At 43.7% G+C, this 25,099-nt stretch overlaps 1 protein-coding gene across 2 annotated transcripts; it reads left to right on the forward strand.

Moving 5' to 3' along the window:
* The first annotated feature begins 2,510 nt into the window (after positions 1–2,510).
* Positions 2,511–19,562, forward strand: llgl2 (LLGL scribble cell polarity complex component 2). 2 transcript variants are annotated; one of them, XM_010795403.1, is made up of 26 exons: positions 2,511–2,638; positions 4,584–4,681; positions 5,711–5,792; positions 6,058–6,173; positions 6,772–6,930; positions 8,978–9,140; positions 9,230–9,362; positions 9,452–9,506; positions 9,715–9,869; positions 10,515–10,726; positions 11,031–11,098; positions 11,180–11,333; positions 12,131–12,235; positions 12,855–12,950; positions 13,124–13,320; positions 13,909–14,056; positions 14,152–14,299; positions 14,380–14,496; positions 14,576–14,742; positions 14,929–15,193; positions 16,214–16,358; positions 16,447–16,475; positions 16,672–16,719; positions 17,028–17,070; positions 17,909–17,968; positions 18,055–19,562. In XM_010795403.1, exons 1-25 carry the CDS (start codon positions 2,564–2,566, stop codon positions 17,946–17,948), a joined length of 3,018 nt encoding a protein of 1,005 aa, XP_010793705.1. In that variant the 5' UTR covers positions 2,511–2,563; the 3' UTR covers positions 17,949–17,968; positions 18,055–19,562. The 2 variants fall into 2 exon arrangements, with proteins under 2 accessions (XP_010793705.1, XP_010793706.1); XM_010795404.1 differs by lacking the exon at positions 16,672–16,719.
* Positions 19,563–25,099: the final 5,537 nt, after the last annotated feature.

Consider the following 25,099-nt stretch of genomic DNA (forward strand, 5'->3'; position numbering starts at 1 on the left):
TAAATCGGCCGTATTAAGTCGTTTACCGCCGTCAAAAATTTTCCGGCGTATAAATAGGGTTTCCGGGGTATAGGGGGCCGTAAAAAGGTGTGTTTCAACTCTCTTTTTTTTAATTGGAGCAGGAACTGCCTGCAGTAGTCGAGGCACGTAGTCGTCTACATTTTGTTGTGACATATTGCCTCATCTTGCATACCTCGAGTGTGCTATCTCTTTTGTGGTCTACTTTTTTAGCTAGGTAGCAGTAAATTTCTGTGTATATAGTATATCTGGTTTTTTTCCGTTTCACCCCCCCTTTCGATAAGACGTGGGGCACGTTACACACCGACCGTATTCTCTTTAGCTGCAGACTGGCTGCGGTGAAAATTAAGTAAGTTTGTAAGCTTTTCAACATGATCAATTTGGGGTGGTGTACATTTTGTATAAGTTTCCTCCCTTACATGCAGACATGCTATCGAGTTAAGTATTGGTGGAATCTCTTCCTTAAATTTGGCTATAGCACTAACAGATAGGTTTCTGCTGCAGGAGCTTTTGGCTAATGCTTTGTAGTCTAGTAACAGTACTTCAAAAGTTACTAAGAAATGGTCGGATAAAGCAGGATTATGCGGTTCGACTAATAGTTGTTCAATTTCAATACCATAAGTCAGAACAAGGTCAAGAGTGTGATTATAGCAGTGGGTTGGTTTATTTACACTCTGACAGAAACCAACAGAATCTAATATAGAGTTAAATGCAACAGTAAGGCTATTTTTATCATCGTCAACATGAATATTAAAGTCCCCTACGATAATGACTTTATCTGTTTTAAGTACCAAAGCTGATAAAAACTCAGAGAATTCTGATAAGAATTCTGAATTCCTGTCTCATCTTCAGATTTCATCTACCTGAGGCTCCATAGATTCTAAGCTTAGTGCAGGATCATTTGTCTTAAACATAATATCTACTATATTGTTAGGCTATGCTGCGATATATATAATACAGTATTTATGTTTCTCAATATTTGATCTAAGAATAACAACAGTTTTTATTATGTCTTTAATGATGACTGAATCGGCTGGCGGGGTATGGCCCGGTTGTATAGGTTTTGGAGTTCCACTTGTTTCTGTATATTGATGTTGCTGGCCTAGTGTCACCTTGGTCATGTGACTAACTGAGATCCTATACCAGGAGACCCTGTGATAGTGAGCGACCTGTAGACCCTGGTCAGGTTTGCGGACAAGTTTTTTGGATAAGTAATTTGCATTGATCTGAGAGGTGAGTTAATCGCATTTATCAGCACAGTGCACATGTCTGCAGACACCCTGTCACAACTCTGTACAGCTGTTAAAGCCCACTGACGGCTGATCACTGTTGAATCAGCTTGTTTTTCGTACTCTCTTCTTTGAATGTGGATACAAATATTATAAAAGGCGATATGCAACTACAGTGTGTGAGATTATTTGTTCTGTCACTGGCTTAAAACACTTGTCTTCTCACATTAGTCTCCTGCTTTTTAAATAGTCAACTTTTAATGCATGAATCAATGACAAAAAATGTGCAAGGAATATCTCTTAATAGAGGTATGGTCATATCACACGTAAAATTATATTTGAATATATGGTATATTTGATGCATGGCTGAACCCTATCTAAGCTGTGGTCACACTTTCCTCTGACTCTTGGTGTGATAGGACTGTCCCAATTGGGCTTCAAACACAACACTTGAGGGGGCGGGGAGGCTGTGGCTCACAAGTATCCTGGGCAAGAAACCTGAATCCCACATTGCTCCTGATGGCAAACTTAGTGTGTGTGAGTGTTTATCACTCCTGATGAGCAGCTTCCCCTGGTATGGCAGCCTCAGCATCTGGGTGAATACTGACTTGAATGGTGAATTCTTTATCATCACAGTCCAATAGCCGCTTTCACACCAAGTACTTTGCCGTGTTTTAGTTCCCAGTACTTAGTCCCGCCGAACTCTTTAGTCCCGGAACTTTCCTAGTAAATTGTGTTCACACCGTAATAAGTCCCTGAGGGAGGATTACACAAATAAAGGTTGGTAAATGCCGCTGAAACACATTAATAAACATTATTAATGTTGTACCACGCCCCTTAGCTGTAATATACTGAGCATATCGTCGTGAGCTATTGCTTAAATGAACCACGGCACTCTGGAGAAAAGTACAAGGTTGGAGAAGTCGTTATTTAATTTAACCTGGCTATATGATTAAAAGCAACACGATCATCGACCCGACGCAGTCCCCCGTTGTTGTAGTGAGCGCTGCAACGGCGTGAGAAAGAGAGAGAGACAGAGACCCCCCCCCCTACTTCACACCAGATGAAATAAAGTATCAATGTTCTCCCATACTGCTCATTCAAATCTGTGTGCCAAGGGAGAAATTAATTGATCACATCAGAATCAGATTGACATGTGAACTCTCAATCAACCATCTTGCGAACAGCTATTTATGGCTTTTGAAAAGTACAACTCAAAAAAATGCAGACCAGTGCCTGCTGAGACCAACATTCTTACAATCCTTCCCCTCTGTGTCCTCCCTGCAGCGAGCTTCAGTGGGCCCCCAGGCTCCAGGATGAAGAGGTTCAGGAGACACGGCCAGGAGTCCCAGAGAGACCGGCTCAAACAGGAACTCTTCCAGTTTAACAAGGCAAGTGAACTGTACTTAAAGAAGCACAACTGCTTCCTGATGTTGGCATACTTTTTCCTGAGCTGTTTCTCTGTGATTGCTGCTACATTGTGCAAAGCTTTATCTTTTATGTATGTGTGTCTACATATAGCTTGTTCACAACTACACACATACTTTGGCCTGTTAAATAAATGAGTGAGAGAATACGGTTACATGAGCACATTTTTCCTTTCTGAGTGAGGAAAACATGAGAAAAAACAAGCTTAATATAAACCATTCAGTTCATCCTATGCATCCTCTCGGCACACACAAAAGGCGAGTTACACACTGCCACTAACATCAGCGGCCAGAAATATAAAGGATGCATTATATGCACTTAAAGGGCAATATTAAAAGTTGGGGAGGTTAAAAAGATGAATTCTTATTTTAAATGTAAGCTAAATTCACTAGTTGTTAAAGGATTGCTTTGCCTGTCAGAAATCTATTTTTGAATTTTATTTGGGTTCTTAACTTTTGTACACTTTTTTATGCACTGATGCCATTATTTATTTTTCAGCGTGTTATTTTCAATTGTAGCCTTCACTGTGAGGCATGTTGTAAAGTTTGAATTGTAGTGCTTTAAGCTAAATCATTGATTACCTATCAGACTTTACTTATGATTGCAGCAAAATCACTGCTCTAGGTACAGGTGAGGAATTAATGATCATTTAGTAATAAGTTCTATAAATGTGTTTTTAATGGTCGTATATATGGCATCGTTGTAGTGCCATGAAAGTTTGTTATGAATCAAGACTGCTGGATCAATTTAATGTATACATCAACAGGGCATTAACAGTTTGTCTTCAGTCATTTATCGCTAACTGTCAAATTTAAGAGAGTCAAGATTCAAAGGTTTTATTGTCAAATGCGCGGTATATATGGGCCTGAGTGGCGCAGTGGGCTGTGTGTTTGATCATCAGATCAACGGGGCGTTGGGAAACTCCAGTTCGAAACCCACTTCCGCCGCCACTGCGTCAGGCCGTTGTGTCCCTGGGCAAGGCACTTCACCCGAATTTGCTCCTGTGGGTATTGTCCACAGTACATGTATGATATTAATGTGTACTTGTAAAGCGCCTCGATGACTTTGAGGTGTGAAGATGGACGGTGTGGCGCAGTGGGCTGTGCAAGGGGGCGAAACCCGCCGCTGCGTCTAAAGCCGTTGTGTCCTTGGGCAAGACACTTCACCTGAATTTGCTCCTGTGGGTATTGTCCACAGTACATGACCGTTACATGTATGTCTGATATGTATTTGTAATGTGTATCTGTAAAGCGCTTTGGGTCATGGAAAAAGCGCTATAATAAATATAAGGAATTATTATTATTATTATTATTATTATTAGTTGCAGTGGCTCAGTCAGTAGGGGCTTGGAATGGGACCTGGAGGGTCGCCGGTTCAAGTCCCCGAACACGTGTGGACTGCTACATGGAGAGGTCCCAGTTCACCTCCTGTCCTGCCGTGGTGCCCAAGGTACCGGTAGACTCCTGGTGGTAGGATGGGTTAAAAGCAGAGAGCAAATGTTGCTGTGTGCTCTGCATGTGTGACCATTTAAAGAGGGTTTCATCCCTCCCAATTCTTCTATTCTAAAACAGTGCAAGTTGCAATACATTTTGGTGATTAATGCTGGTTTCCACAAAGCATGATTAATGTTCCAAAATTTACTGATTGTGGTGTTAAGATGAATTATTTTCCTCCTGCTTGATTATTCAACACGTTAACTAAAGGGGAAGTGGAGCACAGCTGCATCACCTGAACAATACTGTGCATTTCACCGTCCTGTCAGAGGAAGTGACAGCAGGGTTCATGTTTCTGTTATCCTTCCTATTTCTTGTCCACATGCTGTTATCTTCCCTCTCTATCCTGCCTGACATTGTCTCTGCTGTCACCGCTCAGACTCACCCCCCCTGTGTGTCCCCTCTCTCCCCTCAGACGGTGGAGCATGGATTCCCCCACCAGCCCAGCGCTCTGGGCTACAGTCCCTCCCTGCAGCTGCTGGCCATAGGTACCCGCTCCGGGGCCATCAAACTGTATCCTCCACTGCCTGAGTGTAAATACTGTGAGGGAATAATGTGAGCGTCATGTTTGAACTTGAGGCAGAATCCATGTCTGCGGTTGTACCTGCTTCAGGTGTTTCATTTTCCCACGCTGTTGCTCAATGCGCCTGCCACTCACACTGTGGCGTCTGTGTAGCCTCTCACACAGTTCAGCTCACTGACAGTGCAGCGGGGCCACTCGGTACACTCTCCCATTCACACAGAGACACACACTGGTTTGGATAACCACGTGACCTCCTCTCATAATGATCATCCATTCACACAATACAGCAGATTGTGGGCACAGATAAAGGGAAATGTTTGAATGACATTTCTGAAAGTGCTGGGTGCTTCACACTGAGCCGGAGAACAGAGCAGCTCCTGTTGAAGGTCCTCATGAAGGACACAAATCATTTGATGATGTGATGCCTCCACAGGGAGGGATCTCCACACTGAGGTCAGTGTCAGATAAACAATGACTCAGCTGTTAGTATTGGTCTTTTTTTTCCCAAAGACGGTCAACAAAATCTCCTCTTTTTTTTTTATATTCCTGTAAAATGTACAAATATTTTTAAATGACTCATCTTTAACTCGGAGGTTACTTAATTGTATCCAATCAACCTTACCCCGCCTATCATATGAAAAAGCACTTTACTGTGTGGGTAGCTAGCAGGACAATGCCATAGTAGCAGGTGAGAGACACTGGGAAAGTGTTATTAAAACCTATATGATTGAGAATACCAACCTTATCCAGAAAGGCTCACTATTCAGCCTTAGTTGTTAAAACTGTATATGACTTATTCTGTTTCTCCCCTCTTCAGGTTCTTCTTCTTATGCAGTGGATTCATATTGTGTATATTTCACCTTGCTGTAAATCACTTGACGTCATCAGCAGCAGTTATCCAGGATCACCATTTGAATGCTCTGTGAAGCCAGTGCTCTGTTTATAACTTCCCGTTGTCACTGTAGCACCTATAGCACTGAGTCCATCATATATGCAGTGTGTCCTTAACCAGTGCTCAGGTATGGAGCTCCAGGTGTAGAGTTCATGGGTCTGCATGATGAGAACGCTGCTGTCACACAGGTGCACTTCCTGCCCCACCAGGTAAACCAAAGAACACATTTTGAAGAGTTGTATATTATGATATAGTTATACTATGCATGCTCATCTCTTTTAGTATGCTGCTTTATTGGGCTGCCCTATATAAGTAAGATGTGTGTTGAATATTGTGCTTGTAAACAAAAGTGTGCTAAATAACCAGATATTAAAGCGTACTCTGTATTGCCTTCCTGAATTCATTGCTAACCTTTAGTAAAAATGCCTTTTACAGTTTTTCAGGCAGTATTGATTGATAGCTGCTTGTGTGCAGGTTGAACTGGTGACGCTGCTGGATGACAACAGTCTGCACATGTGGACGTTGAAAGCTCATACAGGACTCTCTGAACTCCTGGAGATAGGACGCTTCACTCTCACTGGACCTCCTGGGTAACACACGCACGCACGCACGCACGCACGCACACACACGCACACACACACACACACTTTCCCAATCCATTCCACTACAGGTACGTGTCATAGTGAAGCTGGCTGAAAAACACAAGCCACCAGACTGGATCAACATGGCTACAGTAGCAAACACTGTATATTAAGAGTTGTTATCAGTTTATTTAATCATTGATTTAGTTCATGGAGATTTTAAACTCTTGAAATGATTTGTTAAAAAAGGCATACTAACTGCACAGCTCCCCAAATGATACATTCTATATTATTTAACAATTAGGTGATTCAACAGTTTTAATAATAAATATCAATCCGATGTTATGCATTTTCTTTCTTTCTCAAACAAGCTATATGAATACTACTTCTCACCTCAGGCTGGGGGAGGTTATAAATGGCTCTACTTTCTACTTCTCTGAGATTTGATAAACCAACCCATAGAATATTCTGCAGATTGATATGCTGTATAATGAAAATAATGGTTGGCTACAACTCTGCATTATACAAACTGCAGCTGTCCTTGATTCATTAAAGTGACCCCTCTCCTCCTACTCCTCCTCCTCCTCCTCCTCCTCCTCCTCCTCAGTGCCCCCCCCAGTGTGACCAGAGTGACGGCAGTGCTGGCTCACTCCTCTGGAGAGCTGCTGCTGCTGGGCACAGAGGGAGGACACGTGTTCATAGTGGAGGTGCCCGGCTTCAGAGAGCTGGAGGAGAGGAACATCAGTCTGGACCAGGTCGCCAGCAGGTCAGCACCCACAATGCACTGCACATCATGTCCAGCCTTTATCACACATTATCATAAAGATTAGATATGTTTCTAATAAGGGAAGGGAGATTTCTGTGTAACCGCCCCCCAGTCCAACAGCATTTATAGCATCCATTATCGATGTGTTGATGATCTCACTCAAAACTTTGTCTAGCCAACAAAATATCGGCTTACATTTGAAATGGAGCTGGAAGATTCTGCTCACCATTTAATCTGCAAAACTGTGTCAGTTAGAAAAGAAACACTCTTGGCAGAGGAGTGTTGGTTAAATTATTATGTTCCATAAAAGCACAATATAAACCAAATGTTACGTTTTGTCAATTGGCCCCTTAACACATCAGAGAAGAAATCTATTAAATCAAGACCATCATTTACTATACTTCATATCTTCAATCTGACCCCATTTTGATTAATTTGTGCATACCGGATAAGTGTATAACCAGATTGATTTAACTGTGGTTACGAATGCATGCGTAATCTTTCCTTTTAAAGGTCTCATGTCTTGGCCATTTCTACTGATCATGATTCCATTGTTGAGGTCTACTAGAATAGATTTATATTGAGCTGAGGGGGCTGCCCATCTGCGAGGCTCTACTAGCACCCGCACCCCCAAACGCGGCGCACCTACAGTGTATGCGCGCCACAGTTTCACCGCTGAGAGAGAGAGAGTGTGTGTGTGAGGAGCTCCACGGATTGGTCCATTAATTTGGACCAATGGGCATGGTCACGTCGCTGTACCCAGGAAGAAAAAGAGAAATGTCCAACGAGGCGTTCTGGGGCAGCATAGACAGGTCTTTTCTGTGTTAGAGTTTTACTCGCTACAGGGTGTACTTTGAGGGTTTGTGACTCTTCAGACCGTTTACATGCATACAAAGCTACATAACACACAAGGGGACGGGTAATAACCGGAAAAGCATGACATGGGACCTTTAAACAAGGCTGGCCAAATGTTGCCTGCATCTCCATATTATGTATCATTATACAGGTAGTTGTGTTGCTGTGATGAACAATGTGAAGTGATGGATATTGTTTGTACAAAGCCCCAGACAACTAAGTTTCTTTTGAAGAAAATTCTCTACAGGATTCTGAAACTGTTGGTGTTTATGAAAAATACTGTCAAGAATAGACAGTCATGAGGGAACAATACCTGAACGAGAAGCTATAAGTGATGACCTGCCTGTTCAGAAGAATAATTAATTAATCAAATATACGCATTTCCCCAAAAAAACCTAACCCTTCCTGTTTCGTGGTATTTACTGGGTGTAATGGTGTCCGTGCCTGAAATCACTCTGAGGCTGCAGCTGGGTGTGCTGTGCCAACTCTCGACTTATATACAATTATCCTGAGCGACAAATAATGAAAAGCTGGAAACAGTTGAATTCAATTGAGGTAACGAATTATATATCCTGTGCGCACTAATAAGTTAAGTGTGGCATATATTTATATATTTATTTCTATGGCTGCTGCTGGGCTCCTACATCTCTTAGGCTTAAAGAGCTGCTGTAGAGTTAGGTATGTTGTGGCTCACAGAGCAGCTCTCTCCATTGGAAAGAATGGTCTGGCTCTTAGCTTGTTGAAATGGAGCCCAGTGAGTCTGGGTCCTTTTTTGAAGTCTTTCTGGCAGCTTGCACATGTTGAGATGAACTAGTGAACAAGACAAACTGCTGCAGATACAAGTCAACCATCAGATGTGTGGGTACCTTTTTAACAGCATGTTTATACAATGCTCACTCCCTGACTTTACACAGTCTGACTTGTAAAACACAAGTTTAATACTCTGTATTTTGCCTTTTCATATATTCCTTTTCTTTTTCCTATGGAAGTGCACAGCAGTTTACTGAATTTCAAATGGAAACATAAACTGCGTAAATGTGTATTGATTGTTCAGACTTAAACTCTGCTACATACACATTAGACAATCCACCTCTGTGTGCACTGACCTTCAGTCCCTCAGATCTGTAATGAGGCCTTCTTCTCGTCATGTCCTTCCTCTCACTTATTGTCCTCTTGCTTTGACCTCCTCCAGTGTACCGGACGACTACTTCGGCCGCAGGAATCTAGAACACGTAGAGGCCTTACAGGAGAACCCGGTCAACCCAAACCAGGTTGTTATTGGCTACGGACGAGGTCTCATGGTCATCTGGGATCTGGAGAAACAGAGTGCCGTCCAGCACATCCCCGCAACACAGGTACCTGCAGCTCAGTGTGACGCTGTGTATTACCCAGAGTTCTAACCAGCATGCTTAATGTTGGTATTTGTCTTGTGTATTTTCTATAGCAACTGGAGAGTGTGTGGTGGACAGAGGATGGGGACTACCTTCTCAGTTCACACAGTGATGGAAGTTACTGTCGGTGGATGGTGAGTGGCGTGGACGTGAACGAGGAGGAGGAGAAGTCAGACATTCCCTATGGTGAGGATAAAGACGTGTTCTTTGTAGCGTTCTCTTTACTGTAATGTGTTTTTCTGGAAGCTAATGTTGGCTTGTATTTATCACTGCAGGACACTTCCCATGCAAGGCCATTTCAAAAATAATTCAGCTGCCTACAGAAGAAGGGTGAGTTGACTTTATACACCAGAGAGATGTATGTGTGACATGTGTAGCCCTCCCTCAGTGAAAGTGGTTCTAACATCCTCACTATGTTTAACTCCATTTCCCAGATGTGTTACGTTGTTACATATTAATCTCTGTGCATACTAGCCTGAACTTGAACTTGATATGCAAGTGTTTGCGTGTGTGTGTGTGTGTGTGTGTGTGTGTGCAGGCCTCCGTTCCTCCTCTTCAGCGGGGGTATGCCCAGGGCCAGCTACGGGGACAGACACTGCATCACAGTGATCCACGGCAAAACACACGTGGCTCTGGACTTCACCTCCAGGATCATCGACTTCTTCGCCATCAGAGACGGGCCGCAGCACACAGGCAGGCAACACACAACACCAGCAACTGACGTGTGGCAAACGGGAAAATGAACCTCCTGCTTCTGTACAACAGAATCCGATTTATTTAACTTTTTTCAACATATCAGTTAGAACCCTGTCCCTAACATTTTTTTGTGGAAGAAACCCCTCAAACAAACCACATTGTTCATAATTCAATCAATCAAAATCAGAATCTGTTTTATTACCAAGGAACTTGCCCTGGTGTAAGTGGTGCATACAAAGAGACAGAAAGAAGAATCATACAAAATATAACTATTATAATGTATACTACTAATCAGGCGCTGTGACCCCCCCTCACTCTGATTTCTCCCACTTACCTGGTAACAGGTACAAATACTGAGGATACAAATACTAATACAAATGTGAGCTTGCACTATAAACCTTTTGAGGCGGTTAGCAGCGTAAAGACCTGTCAGCTCTGATTACACATGGACCAGGCAACCAGCTTTACATTGCTTAATGTTAACACAGAAGTATTCTAAGTCATTCAAAAGTGGGTTTTTGTTTCAGTTTTTGCAAGAGGTGTTTACAACCCCAGAAAGTGTTCAGATAGTGTCACAGCACTGTAGAGAAAAGTCTAGTGTACAGTGTCCTGGTATCTAACTGCCATCACTGCCCCCTGCAGGAGACCCCAGTGCACTGGTGGTGCTGGTGGAGGAGGAGCTGGTAGTGATCGACCTGCTGACGGAGGGCTGGCCGGTCATCCAGACCCCGTACCTGGTGCCCCTCCACAGCTCAGCCATCACCTGCTCCCACCACGTCTCCGCCATCCCCCTCAAACTGTGGGAGAGGGTCCTCGCTGTGGGAGACCTGCAGAGCACACACTACTCTAAAAAGGTACGCCTTCTAATCACAAGGAACCTCATTTTTGATTTTTCAAACGAAATAGAAACAAATCTTGTAGAAAGAACAATGATAACCCTACAGCCCCACAGCTATATGAATGTTGCTCTGCTCAGAGACACATGCATGTAACAATCCCCCAGAAACTAAACCTGATGTGACTCTCCTCAAACTCTAAAGCGGTTTAATATATTCAGTATGTTGTATCGTGAATATGGACACATTCCTTCACTTGTGGGTGAACAGGTGGCATTAAGTTGGTATTATTGTTAAACTTTCATTTCCCCTCTCCATGCAGCCGTGGCCAATCACAGGAGGCCAGAATCTGGCCCCCGACCCCCCACAGAGAGACCTGCTGCTCACAGGGTCAGTGCTGCACTCTGGAAGAAATAACTCTGCAACGTTCCTGTCACAGATGTAACTATATCGTCTTATCTGTGTGTGCAGGCACGAGGATGGGACGGTTCGTTTCTGGGATGCATCAGGTGTCTGTCTGTACCCTATGTATAAGTTAAGCAGCGCCGGAGTGTTCCACACAGACGCTGACCCCAATGACAACATGAACCAGGGCACTGAGGGAGAGTGGCCACCCTTCAGAAAGGTGTGTGTGTGTATCCATTATACAACCAGAAAAAAAGTTCACTTTGTCTGTGGATACACTTTAAAATGCAATGTGGCAACCTTACACAAAACTTAAAATGGTTTGATTAAAAAGTGTCTTCTTAAAATAACTTCCCTGGAGCTTTCAAGCACAATTTTATATATGGATATTATTGGGAGGTGTGTGGTGCAGTGGATTAGTGCGTTGGTGTTCGGATCAGGGTGGCACAGGTTCAAACCCCACTGCAGTCAGCATGTCGTTGTGTCCCTGAGACACTTCACCCCAAGTTGCTCCCGTCGGGATTGCCCACAGTACTGAGTATGTAAGTCGCTTTGGATAAAAGAGACTAACAAGTGACATGTAATGTAAGGCAAGGCAAGTTTATTTATATAGCACTTTTCAACACAAGGCAAAGTTGCAATTAAAAGTGCAATGTAGTGTTGTTCTCTCAATCTACCATTTCAGATAAAGAATGATATTGTCAATGCACTGTCCCAATCACATTGCAATGTAAAAGCAACTGGCTACTAAATGTGCCACTCTTTATTGTCTGTCTATAAATCGTATTTTACATTTAAAACAATGAGTAACATACTTGAAACGTAGGTGCTAATGTGCAGGTGTTTATTATTCATTAGAATCGCGTCATGGGAAATGAAGGATCCAGAATAGCTTGCAGAGATTAGCTTGACTCGTGCTTAAGTCTTAAAGTCAGGATATCTCTGCTTGTGCTGCCTCCTTTTCTTTTAGACCAGTACAAGCTACTGTCTTACTTCTAATGTTTCTCTTTTGTCCAGGTTGGCTGTTTTGACCCGTACAGCGATGACCCGAGGCTCGGCGTGCAGAAGATCCATCTTTGTAAATACAGTGGTTATCTGACTGTGGCTGGCACTGCGGGACAGGTGAGATCACTGCTGAGCATCAAGTCAATTATGAACACTCTCTTCCCCACTACTGTAGCTCTTCCTCCCCTTCAGCGTCACTCTGCATGAACTCATGCTCCCAGCTGTGAAGGGCTCTTTACATTGAGGGGACATTACACATTGTGCTGTGAACCTTCGTAATGACTGACTCTATGACACGGACATTTCTAATGGAGGGGGCTTTCAGTGATGATTTCCCTCCTTTTTTATTTGAAGGATAATTCCTTTACCATCAATACATATTTAAGATGTCTCTAAAAGGAACAAAGAAGAACATTTATGAACATTATAATAGCATTTGATGAAGTATCAAGAGGGAACTTGATGGTTCCTCATGTGCACTTCTGTTTGGGGTTTAAAAAAAGGAGCGGTCAGTCAGGTACACTTGCTATGATTGCATAGCTTGCTGTTTATTGTACACATTTCTAACCCTTAACATCTACACAATGCACAAACATGTAAGGCGGGATTATAGGGTGAGGATGTAGCTGCCAGAATGTGAGTTTTTTTCTTTCTTTCAGACACCTTGTTTGGATATGAGTTTTGAAGGAGTGTGTATTGTGCTTCATCTCTTGTATTCCACTGTGTCTGTGTCCAGATCCTGATGCTGGAGCTGAATGACGAGGCAGCGGAGCAGACGGTGGAGGCTAAAGTTGTGGACCTGCTGCAGGGCCAGGAGGGCTTCCGCTGGAAGGTATATTTCAGTGTACTGCCAAAACCAATACATTGCTTCTTACCATACCGATGTAATGCTTTAACCAGCACTCCCTGAGAGCTGTAACACCTTGCGGTGCTTGGAACACTGCATTTCTCTCCTGTTACATCCCTTGTTACATTTTCCCATGTGTGTTTGTTGTTGTGCTTTAGGGCCACACTCAGCTGGATGTGCGGGAGGAGCCTGTTCTGTTTCCTCCAGGCTTCCAGCCCTTTGCTCTGGTGCAGTGTCAGCCCCCTGCTGTGGTCACCGCCCTCACCCTGCACTCGGAGTGGAAGCTGGTAGCTTTTGGAACCAGCCACGGCTTTGGCCTATACGATTACCAACAGAAGAACAACGTACTCATTAAGTAAGGAGATGCACAGAAGGAGATCTAAAGATGGATTTATGATTAGGTTTACACCCTTTAGGAATTCTCTGTTTTCAGGAGCTGCATATCATGTTTTATCACATGCCAAAGGACTTGGATTACACTTGGTCAACATATGGCTCTCCTTAGAAGCAAGACAGATGAATAACGCTTCATATATTGACATAAATACGTGCATTCTTTCTTTATTGCACACCTTTATGCTCTGAGTCTTTACTCAGTTTTTCTGCTGTTTGACATTTGACGGGCAGAGCTACCAGTGTGTTGATACATCATTATTTTAACTTATGAATCATCATTTTGTACGTGAGTGTTTGCTTTGGAGGGACACAAAGGGATTCAAACTGTGAAGACAAATGCAGCATCTACATAAGATGGTTGGAGCAGATGGAGATATACCCACTAAATAATTGGTACAGGGTTTTTCTTTCTCGCTCAAGAAAGCATCGATGTGGGGGTGTATTGAGGCTTCAAGTGCTTTCTGCCATGCACTTGAAAGCCCCACAAATTATAAAAGAAATGTGTTCATCAACATTTATGTGCTAACTCAGTATTGTCTTATTGTAGGTGCACCCTGAATCCCAGTGACCAGCTGGCCATGGAGGGTCCTCTGTCCCGGGTGAAGAGCATAAAGAAATCCCTCCGACAGTCCTTCAGGAGAATCAGACGCAGCAGAGTGTCGCTAAGGAAACATCACGTCACCAACTCTAACAAGGTAGCTAACGCTCCGCTGCTCTGATCGCTGTTAGCCAACAGAAGCAGGACTCGCCCCCTCAAATCTTCCCTTCTCTCTGTCTCCTCTCTGAGCAGCTCCAGGAGGCTAACGCCCGTCTGGAGGCTGAACTGGCAGAGATGGAGCTGGCTCCTGTCCAGAGGAAGATCGAGGCCCGCTCCTCAGACGACTCGTTCACCGGCCTCGTACGGACCATCTACTTCGCGGACACCTTCCTCTCAGACAGTGAGTGACACCACCTATACATCAACTACAATTACATGTACTGCACTGCACCTCTCACTTGTCTCCGCATTTTCTTCTAGGCTCACACAACACTCCCTCCCTATGGGCAGGGACCAATGGCGGCTGTGTGTTTGCGTACATGCTCCGCCTCCCTCCTGTAGAGCACAGAGCAGAGGAGCCGGTCACTGCACAGCCGGGTGAGCAACAGCTTTGATGTTTGGGAAAAATGCCGTCTCCTCTCAGTCCTCAGGTTGTAAAGTTGTACTTTTCTTCCAGCTAAGGAGATCCAGCTGATGCACCGGGCTCCTGTGGTTGGCATCGTGGTGCTGGACGGTCACGGGGCCCCTCTCCCCGAGCCCCTCGAGGTGGCCCACGACCTCGCCCGCTCACCTGACTTGCAGGGCTCACACCACCTGCTGGTCATCTCTGAGGAGCAGTTCAAGGTCAGGATAGCACATACAAACACACACACTGCCACACAGATAACTGAAGTCACACAAAGAGATCTTAGATCAAATCTGCATAGTGGAAGCACTACATCATCTTAAAACTTTTTAATAGTGCTCCGGTGTCTGGAGAATAAATGTCCACATGGACAGTTGTTAATCTGCCGGTGTTTCCGTGTGCAGGTGTTCACGCTGCCAAAGGTGAGTGCTAAGATGAAGCTGAAGCTGACGGCTGTGGACGGCTCCAGAGTGCGGCGGGTGGGCGTGTCCTGGTTCGGCAGCAGCCGCTCAGAGGACTACGGCGAGAGCGGCCTGGTGGTTCTGACCAATCAGGGCGACGTCCACGTGGTGTCCCTGCCCAACGTGAAGATGCAGGTCCATTACCCCTGTGTCCGGAGGGAGGACGTCAGCGGCATCGCTTCCTGTGTGTTCACCAAGCATGGCCAGGGTAAACAAAACACATGCACACAAGCGTATATGTTTTAGGACCTTCACTAATTCAACTAAAGGCCGCAGTGTTTACTCACGCTGGCTTCAAACTGGCAAGAACTGGTACGGTTTATTTGTTGGATACACTCATTATAATGTTGTGCTCGTACGGTAAAGTAAAGACACCGTAAATTGTCTTTACTTTGCTTCAGTACTGATAAAGAAATTAGACACATTTCATATATTTTATTGATGCAAAAAAAAAAAAACTATAAAATAAAGGGTAATATTATCGCTTATATATTTAATGGTGAACAAGCATAATCAACCATTGATTTTTAAAAATAATTTAGTTCTAAAGCATTTTCCAACTGCATGCTACGTTTTTAGTTTTTTTCATACATTACTGCAAAATAAACTAATCATTTTTTAGCTGCTTTAATTAAATATATTTACATGTATTTACGTTATGTTTTTTTTTAATGCACACTGACGTAAAACTGGTTAAATAAGTTTCTTATATACCGTAATTTTCGGACTATAAGCCGCGCCTTTTTCCCTATTTTTCGACGCTGCGGCTTATATAACGGTGCGGCTAATCTATGGATTTTTACAGCTAACGGCCAACTCCTTTAACTCTATGGGCTCTATGGCCGGTCCGCGGACCCCCACCTTTAAGCGGCGGGTTCCAGCAGGAAAAGCTGGAGGCCGGAAAAGAGTGAGACAGGTAGCGCGCAAAAGTAAAAGTGGAACCGAGAGTGGTATGCCGCTGCTGCGGCTTATATTCAGGTGCGCCTTATAGTCCGAAAATTACGGTAATCAGTTACAAACTGAATTCTCCGATTGTCTTGACTTCTGTTTCACTGTGCGGGTTCATGGTGTCAGTTTGATGGCTCTTTCTGTCAGCACATAGTTCAGTGTCTGGAAGAATGGAACTAATGTAGAGCCTCCTTGCTGTAATGTCTTTCAAAACATTAAGATCTTTATGAACAATGAATCTCTGTTTCTTGTAACTCTGTGTTCTGTCTTCGTCCCTCAGGCTTCTACCTGATCTCTCCATCTGAGTTTGAGCGCTTCTCTGTGTCCACCCGCTGCGTGGTGGAGCCCCGCAGCCTGGTGGAGGTTCCTCTTCATTCCTCCACCCAACGCAGGCCTCAACCTGACGGAGCTTCATCTGCTCATAGGTATGTACTTCCTGTGATTCATATTTCCCTCTGCAAACTCCAAATGTCTTTTAGTACCATTGAGTTGATGTCTTCTTTGTCCTTCTAGAAATGCCAGACAGGACAGTGAGGATGCAGGTAAAGTGTCAGTCTTCCTAACAGCATCATTCTGAACCATGCATGTGTCTCTGGCTGAGGGAACACTACATGTCCTCATGTTGTTCCATGTTGTCTAACTCTGTGCTTGTGCTGTCCGTCTGTTTTTACACACACACACACACCTTGTCTGTGGCTGACTGTACTGACGTTGTTCTGCCCGCTGCCTGTGTTCCAGAGAGTGCAGCTAAACGTGTAATGGAGCATGCTTTGCTGAATGACGAGAGTGAGTACTGGAGAGACAGAGGACTTTATGAAGTATACTTCTGTATCTGAACCCTTAAAGTCTGACTGAGCTGTAACCGTACCATGTGCCACCTCTCCTAACCGGTATTTCAGCTTTCGGCTCCCCAGTCATCAGACACACCCACAGCAGTGTTTACCAAACATCATCCCAGCGCATGATTCCTGTAACCCCCTTTGATCGCTGCTAGCTGTATCTCAATGTGTCTGCTGCTGCTACAGGTCTCACCTCAGGTGCACAGTGTTGTTGAGAACACTGCTCAGTTACACTTGTGTGTTATTGTCTTGCAGAAGTACTTGAGGAGATCCAGAAGTCACTAGAAGGAGACCAAACGTATGTGTGAGACATGGCTTATTTCTGATTTGTATTAAAGCAAATCGTTTTTAATATAGGGAAAGACTTCACTGACATTTGCTTGTCATTATAGTGATAAATTATAAGTTGTGTCATGCGTTAAACAAAGCTTGAAAAATGTATCCCACAAAGAGATTTAAACTGAAGGTAAAATGTGAAATACTAGCAACAGAAATATGAGTAAAAACTCATAATGCAATGTTCCTTTATTCTTTTCATGGTATTTAATTGTATCTTTGTCCTCATGACCCAAATATGTAACTTTGAGTAGAGACATGGGCTATTATCTTTTATCAATCTTTAACTAAGTTTAAGGCTGCACTTATCAATATAATAATAATGCATTACATTACTGTGTAATATAAAAAGTGTTGCTCTATTATTGACACTCTCGAGGTTATAGCATGTACATTTGGTTTTGAAAGCTTGTCCTGCCGCGTAGCAAAATCATGTATTGCAGTTTTAAAGGTATCAAGCAGACACATTTGCCAGCAAAACAACCTTTTATGGTCTACTAATGAATAGTGATAGTTTTCTAGCATTAAGTGATGGTCACGTGATTGCAGTCATGTAAGGGTTACAAATACTGTACATGGTTAAGTACAGACTCTTGGCTTGAATAATGACATGTTTGTGCGCCTTATTAGGCACTTTTTGAACGCCTAGTTAAAATTATGCAACACATATTTTCATGGTTGTACATTTGTAATTTACATGAATGAGGAATATAATTTGTAAAAGGAATGATCAGTTTAGGTCAAACTAAAGTAACTATGGAACAGCGGTGTTGATGGGTTCTATGGTGTGTTTGCTACAGGTCGATCCTGGAGAATAATGTGAAGAGTGCTGTAGCTTAAAGACGTCTCCAACAGCTGAGGTGAGCCTGAAGCAGAGAACTCTTTACCTGTGGTGCTCACACTCAGCGGCCATGTTTGAGTCACCATGGTGTGTTTGTGTCCACAGTGAACTGACTTGATGTGTATGAAGCAGACTGCAGTCCTCCTCGGCTGACACAACCACTACTGACCCCTGACCCCTGGCCCAGTGACTGACCGCCCCCCTAGCAGCTCCTCCACGGCCCCTGGTGGAGAGCTTTGGCAGTGGAGCTGACTCACGGTGCAGACAGGGTGGAGGAGGGGACACCGCCTGTGCCTAAAGACCCCGCTGTAACCCCGGTTCACAGCACGGTCACAACCCAAAGCCACATGGAGCACATTCCTGACATGTGACCAACGCCACCATCACATCAAGATCAACGCCACCACCTCCAGCCTGCCATAGATGTTGAAGCTTTGTGACTTTTTGACTTTGACCACAGCCACTTCCTCTAAAGCCTGTCACCAGCAGCCTTCTCTTCAGCCAATCAGCTGCAGTCTCACCGGCCTCCATCCACCCTCAGCACACACAGCTGGAAGGAGTGTGGGGGAGGATCTGAATAATGCTGATTCATTTTACAGCTCAAGTTTTATGTGATTTGTGCCTGATTTTTTTTTATTTGAAGAAGCTTCAGTTTTATACTGTGGAAGCCCATTTATCTGAGAATACAGATAAAGATGATACGTTAGGCATGACAATTAATTAAAAAACACTTTACAAGTCAATATTACGAGATACTATGATAAATTATGATATTGAGGAATTGTTTTTCTCAAAATATTTGTATATGAAGTCATAAATCTGGATGCTGTCATATTTTAGAGTCAGTTCAACAATGAGTTCATTTTAAAAGTAATATCTTCATGTTGAAGTATTTGATACATTTTAAATACTTCTTTTAGTAAATCTCATTCTAATTTGGAATCAACTGTTTCTTTATGAATCCACACATGTTAAACTCCCCCTTACAACCTCTTTTTGTTGTGGTAAAAATGGGCTTCAATGCTAATCAGAGGGAAATGTTTTGTCCCTGGAAAAAAGAAATGTTTTTTGTACATTGAGCCGCACTGCTGTTTTATTTTAGTTTCTCAGTCATGAATGAGTCACATCCTTACAGACTGTAAGCGTCTCCGTCCCCCGGCCCCGTCCCCCGTCCCGTCCACTCTGTCCTTTCTAACCGGCCGTAGGTACTTGTCCACCGTGCGGAGCCCACAGTGCTGTAGCTTTTTGGGGGGAACAGCTTTCTTTGGGGTTTGGTTTTTAATTATTTTTATGTAAACAATTTTTTATGCCAGAAATGAATAATGTAATTTAGGAATCTAATTGTAAGCTATGTTAGTGAAATGTTTTAATATATACAGTATGTATGTGACTCAGTCTGTACCTGTGGGCCTGTTGTAACTGGGGTTGGCTGCTATTTAGATCACAAGGAAATATTTTGGTACTGTGTCTCAGATTGCTGGGTATTTAGCATCAGCCTAGAATATATTTTTGTAGTGAACTGATTAAGAACCCTAATTTTTTTTATTTGTAACTTCACACTACAGTTTTCTTGTGGATTATTATCATTACATGTTTTTCCCAAGAATGAATGTGTCTGTTTTTATTTTCTAAGTACACTGCTATCGTTATTATGTAACCACTTTTCCCACATCATCCACCTCTGCTGCACAGCAAAAAGCTCCTTCAGAACGTCTGAATTGTGTTTCTATCTCCCCTGACACCGGAAGAGAATTAGATCCCCCAACCCACATGGTTATGTTCCCAACTGTTTTTAATTTCCGCCTTTTCCATAAAGCCCAGCTGTAATCTTGGTCTTATTGAGCAGAGGTGGATAAAAGAGGATCAGTTGTCATCCATGCACAGCCAAGAGTTTTGAGCATCCATTATAGAAAGAGGCGCTTTGTCCTCTAATTGCCTGGAGCCTGGTGGCTTTGCTGCAACCTGATCCCTCTGAGGGCCTGCCCGCTAACAGCAGCTCTGTGAGAGGACGACCCTGCAACATGACTCATCATGTTAAGTGTTGCCTAAGTACCTTGGACTTTGGTAATGAGCTTAATGTGTTATGGCCAGCTCTGTCCCCTTCCAGTGGGCTAAGCTAGGCTCTGTACTTCCCACACTAAGACTGACCCTAAGGAGGGGGGGGGTTAGATTAGATTTGAAACATTTTTTTAAAGAAAATCTTAAAAGTAAATCAATAGAAATCACTTATGCCCTATTCTTGGTTCTCCCTCCCATGTAGTGTGTTCTATAGGTAAAATCCCTGTGAAAAATAAAGAGCTTTTTGAATATTAAAGCATGGAGACAGTCACAGTAGAGACACAAAAAAACATGAAACCTGGAAATAGGCATTTGTATGGCAGATTGATCACAACCAGTTGTTTTTTAAGTTTGTTTATTGGGTTTTTTCAACAGCATACAGTTATTCTATCAGAGTATACAAAGTAGGTAAACAAGTCTTCACTTTATTGAAAAATAGGTAGAGTAACAATGTAAATACTGCTTAACAGTTTCTTTAAAAAAAAATACTTGCTGGAGCACAAACCAATTCAAAATGTTTTACTTTCAAAATACTTATGACTTCCATGGATATTTTGACATGTAGTTTTAAGGCCTGTCCAGCATTCCGGCACACACTTATGGAATTTCCCTCCCAATAAACGGCAACGTAACAATCTCTTCTCTCCCTCCCCTGTCTTTCTGTCCCTCTCTCATCCATCAGCACCTTCTGTTGATTGCTCTGAGCATCTCTCCTCTCCCGTTTCCTCCGGAGTGTTCAGCTGCAGCCTCATGAGCGGCAGCAGAGCCGTATGACCAGCAGGTACAGCTGTATTATTCAGCAGGCACCTTGTGTGTTCACGCGCCAGTGCACACCAGCTCACCTTTGTCCACAGGAGCATTGTGTTGCAAAAACTACGCACAAACTTTTTGGGGGTGTGCATTACATATTTGGCTGCATGCCTTTTCTGTATAATGGGTGGGATATTGGTGTGTGATTTCCCTTCAGTGCTCCTGAGCTTGGGGCATGTTTGTATCAGTGACACCAGCTCTTGAGGACAAGCCGGAGCACTTTGCAGCCCCCCAGCCATGCCTGGGTTTCACCTGAGAAGCCTGGTAAGCTATATCACACTGAAATGAGCTCTCACTGCTTTGCCCCCCAGGACGCACAGGCTATAAAACTACATTTAGGTGGATCTACAGATAGCCTTTCACTGCCGTTTAGATTCAACATGCAGATAAGAGCTTCTCTTTGCTGTTAAAAGGAAACGGAGAGTCGTTATCATCCAGCATGGAAAAGAGTCATAGCTGCTGTCGTATTGTTAAATGAATGTTGATGGAGATGCACTGTTGCACTCATACTTAGCTTGGCAATAACTGTCAGAATGCTTATTATCTCAGTTGTGGCTAAACTAGGTCTGACCTGGGTGTCTTTAACCTCAGAACGAGGATCAGGGACTTAAAGTGTGTAACCTGGTCTAGATGCTGATGGATTGCGCAAAGGACCTGGTTTCACTGAGTTCGACAGACGTGTTACTCAACTTACAGTCCAAAATCTTTCTTTTTATTGAGTGGCTCACTTATTTATCAAAGTGTGTTGATAGATTTCAACACTTGCCTTCAAATGACAAAATAAATACAATTTATATTATGTTTGTACCCTTGGTCATTTCATCTCTGAAGAACTGATAGCATGTCACAGGTGAACTCCCAAGGTAAAAAACATGCTACGAAGCAGAAGGAAAAAAAAGAAAGTCAGCAGAAAAATGTGAGACAGAATGGTTCCAAAGCATCACATTCTCCCTCTAAAGAGCTGAGTGTGAAACAAAGAGTTAGAGGGGATTTACCAGCTCTAGAAGATGGCAAGACATTCGAAGTGAAGAGCCACAGAAGTAATAAAATAGATCACAGTAAAACAAGAAGTACAGGACCAAAAGAACAAGTTGGGAGCACACTAGGAAATGGCAAAACTGCTAAAAGTATATCACAAACTCAACATGACAAAGAAAGTAAGATGGGCATAAAGAAGACCACCAAACTCAAGCCCTTACCAAAAGCAACTATACAAGCAAGGATCAACAAGAAACTCCCCCCTAAGCCTGATAACAAGAGAAGTGGGAACGTGTCAGCGAGTGAGGAGGACACTGAAAGTGATACAGAAGACTCAGCGGAGGTCACTGAAGAGGAAATTAGTAACGATGAGAAAGAGGAGGAGCAGGGAAGTAACGAAGAGCCATCTGAGACGCATGGAAGTGAGGACAGCATTGAGGAGGAGGCTGAGGCGTTAGATACTCAAAGAAATAAAGACCGGACAGAGACCAAAGAATCGGACAAAGATCTTTCAAGTGAACCGGCCACATCCAGCGAAGAAGAAGAGGAGAGTGAGAAGGAAGTTAAAGTATGTCCAAAGGCTATCCATGATGAGAGCGAGGAAGACGAGATAACCCATGAGGACAAGTCTGAAAAGCCAACAGCTGATAAAGGCGGCAGACGACGCAGACAGACTCCACATCCCTCGAAGCTTGCTCAAGGACCGAAAAACAAGATGGACAAAAAAACCAAGGCAGATAAGCAGGCGGAAAAGGCGGAGAAACAGAGAGCCAAAGCAGAGAAGAAGAGGTTAGAAAAGGAAGCCAAACAAAAAGCTAAGGAAGAAAAAAAGAAAAAGACTAAAACACAGAAAGAGGAAAAACCCAGTTCTGCAACGGAGGAGATCGAATCACCAAAAGGTAAAAGAAAAAGTACTCATGAGAAAGATGTTCCTGAAGAAACTGACCCAGATGAGGAAGAGGAGGAGGAGGCTGAATTGACCAAAGCCATCAAAGGCCAAAACCGAATGATGCTTCTCAAAGATAAAGGTAAAGACCTCAAGAACATTCTGAAGGTGGAAGAACAGCAGGACGCTGTCGTCAAAGGGCTTCCACAGAGCTTGCTCTTGGGCAAAGTCAAGATGTCATCTCTCCAGCACAAAGCAAATAAGATGTTATCCAAACCGGAAGAGGATTCATCAGAGAGTGAGGCCATTGATGTGGGGTCCAGCCGACCCATGGAACGTTTGATAGCACAAAGAAAAGGTATGAACACTCTTCACCGAATGTCTGGTTGGCTTCAGAAAAACATGCCCCGGGGGTTAAACATGAAAAAGAAGCTTTCCGCTTGGACTAAAGCCATCGGTTTTTCCCATTGGCTATCCTTTCGGACCATAAAACAGAAGCAAGGGCCCAGAAAAGCTAAGGGCAATATTCTCAAACATAGGATGGCCATGAGAGTTGCCAGTAAAACCAGCCTGGCCAGTCAGAAAAAAAAGAGTTCCTCTGTGGACAAAATGGGTAAAGAGAGTTCCAACCTCGTGGAAAATGCAGGGGACGGAGGGGAGGATGCGGTCCTACCTGGGGAGACAGAAGTAGAAGCCAAATACGCGGTGGTATTCCCCAGGATGAACAAACTGGGCAAGGCAAAGACAGCCAACGTGCCCCAGGCAGCTGCTGGACACGCTACTGCCTCAAGTGCCACTGGACCACCAGGGGAACCCACTACATCACAGCCAAAAACCCCAAAACCAGGTGCCAGGCTGGTGCTCCCTGTTAAACCAGATCTCAGCCTCCTGAAGTCCATCAAGAAGACCTTGCCAGGAGCGTTACTGGCAGGTACAGATGTGTCAGAGAGGAGCCCTTGGTCCAGTGGTGCACCGGAGGCATCATCCAACACTGAGGATAGAAACAGGAGAGCAGTCCTAGACAATCAAGACGGAGTGAATGTGCTACAGGCTGCAAGAGGAAAACTGGACCCCTCCAAGATCAACCTGACTAAGATGTCCTTGTCAGGGGGAACAATCAATGGTGGTCTGACTCGGGTCAAGGGGCAAAACCCAGAGAGAGAAGCTGCAGCTGGGATTCCCAGGTCCACCACTCAATTTCAAAATGGGGAGGCAGGTGCTGTGATATCAGGTGTCCGGTCCTTGTATGAAGAAGAGGCAGACAGGGAAGTGGCCCAGCTGATGGGTGAGGGTGGTATATATACGACCGCCCAATCAGAGGTGCACTGGGCAGGTAACCCGCGGATGAGTGGGGACCCTCAGGTACGTGTCACTTTTCTGGTGGTAGGCTTTTCATTAGAACTCTGTTATGACATTTTGAATATAAAACCTCACTATGTCACTCACTTGTACAAGTCATAGATAATTAACAAAAGAGGGTGTGTGACAACATTTGGTACAATCTGCGTGGTTCAAGACTCTTTTGAGATCAGTTGTATTTCTTTGCTGCGTGTGGGATCAGGATTGGCTGCGTGCTGAGAACCTGTTGCCCCACCAAACAGTGGAGAAGCTAACCAAATGGACAGTTTATGATGATATGGGCCAGGCCAGGACCGTCCCTGCTCACAATGGCAGGGGCCCCTGGGAATCAGAGGACCCCACCCAGGACATGCTGGAGAGTCGATTGAACAACACACAGGTATTGATACCGCATTATGAAAAAGAGCCATCACCTGTAGCAATGTTTATATTGATTGGACTCTGACTTAACTGAAAACCTGTGAAATCCGGGGCTTTCTTCCGCTTCTTCTTTTAGCGTGACACTTTTGGAGTAAAGCCTTGAACTTCCCAATAGTCTAATCCAAATCTCAAAATCAGTTTTATACTGAAACATTTTCCACTCAGACACATCTGTGTTTCAGTTTGTGCCTTTTGCTAGGATAATTCATTATGTGTTATTACCGTCTGTCAGTGTGTCTGAATTTCCAAATAAAAATAACCGGAAATAGACGTAGGCATTTCGAGCGATTACCCAAGATCCTCAGCTATGGTTTAAGCTCGCTGATTGGATGGTTTAGCCGCAATGCATGCTGGGATTTGGTGTTTATATGATATGAAATCCGGAAAACATTTAATGTTTTCCGGATTTCATATCATATAAACACCAAATCCCAGCATGCATTGCGGCTAAACCATCCAATCAGCGAGCTTAAACCATAGCTGAGGATCTTGNCAGGTGTATATCAGTATATAGTGTCTCTACTTTAAAGAGTCCTCTCCTGCTGATGTTCAGGTGTATATCAGTATGTAGTGTCTCTACTTTAAAGAGTCCTCTCCTGCTGATGTTCAGGTGTATATCAGTATGTAGTGTCTCTACTT

This window comes from Notothenia coriiceps, unplaced genomic scaffold, assembly GCF_000735185.1.
Source record: "Notothenia coriiceps isolate Sejong01 unplaced genomic scaffold, NC01 NC01_scaffold00037246, whole genome shotgun sequence".
Taxonomy (NCBI): Eukaryota; Metazoa; Chordata; class Actinopteri; order Perciformes; family Nototheniidae; genus Notothenia; species Notothenia coriiceps.

Excerpts from the sequence above, each read along its gene's own strand:
- llgl2 (XM_010795403.1), top strand. The coding sequence starts at position 2,564 with ATGAAGAGGTTCAGGAGACACGGCCAGGAGTCCCAGAGAGACCGGCTC. Across the intron at positions 12,951-13,123 it reads AGGAGGGCTTCCGCTGGAAG|GGCCACACTCAGCTGGATGT; the intron begins GTATATTTCAGT and ends GTTGTGCTTTAG. Across the intron at positions 15,194-16,213 it reads GTTCACCAAGCATGGCCAGG|GCTTCTACCTGATCTCTCCA; the intron begins GTAAACAAAACA and ends TTCGTCCCTCAG.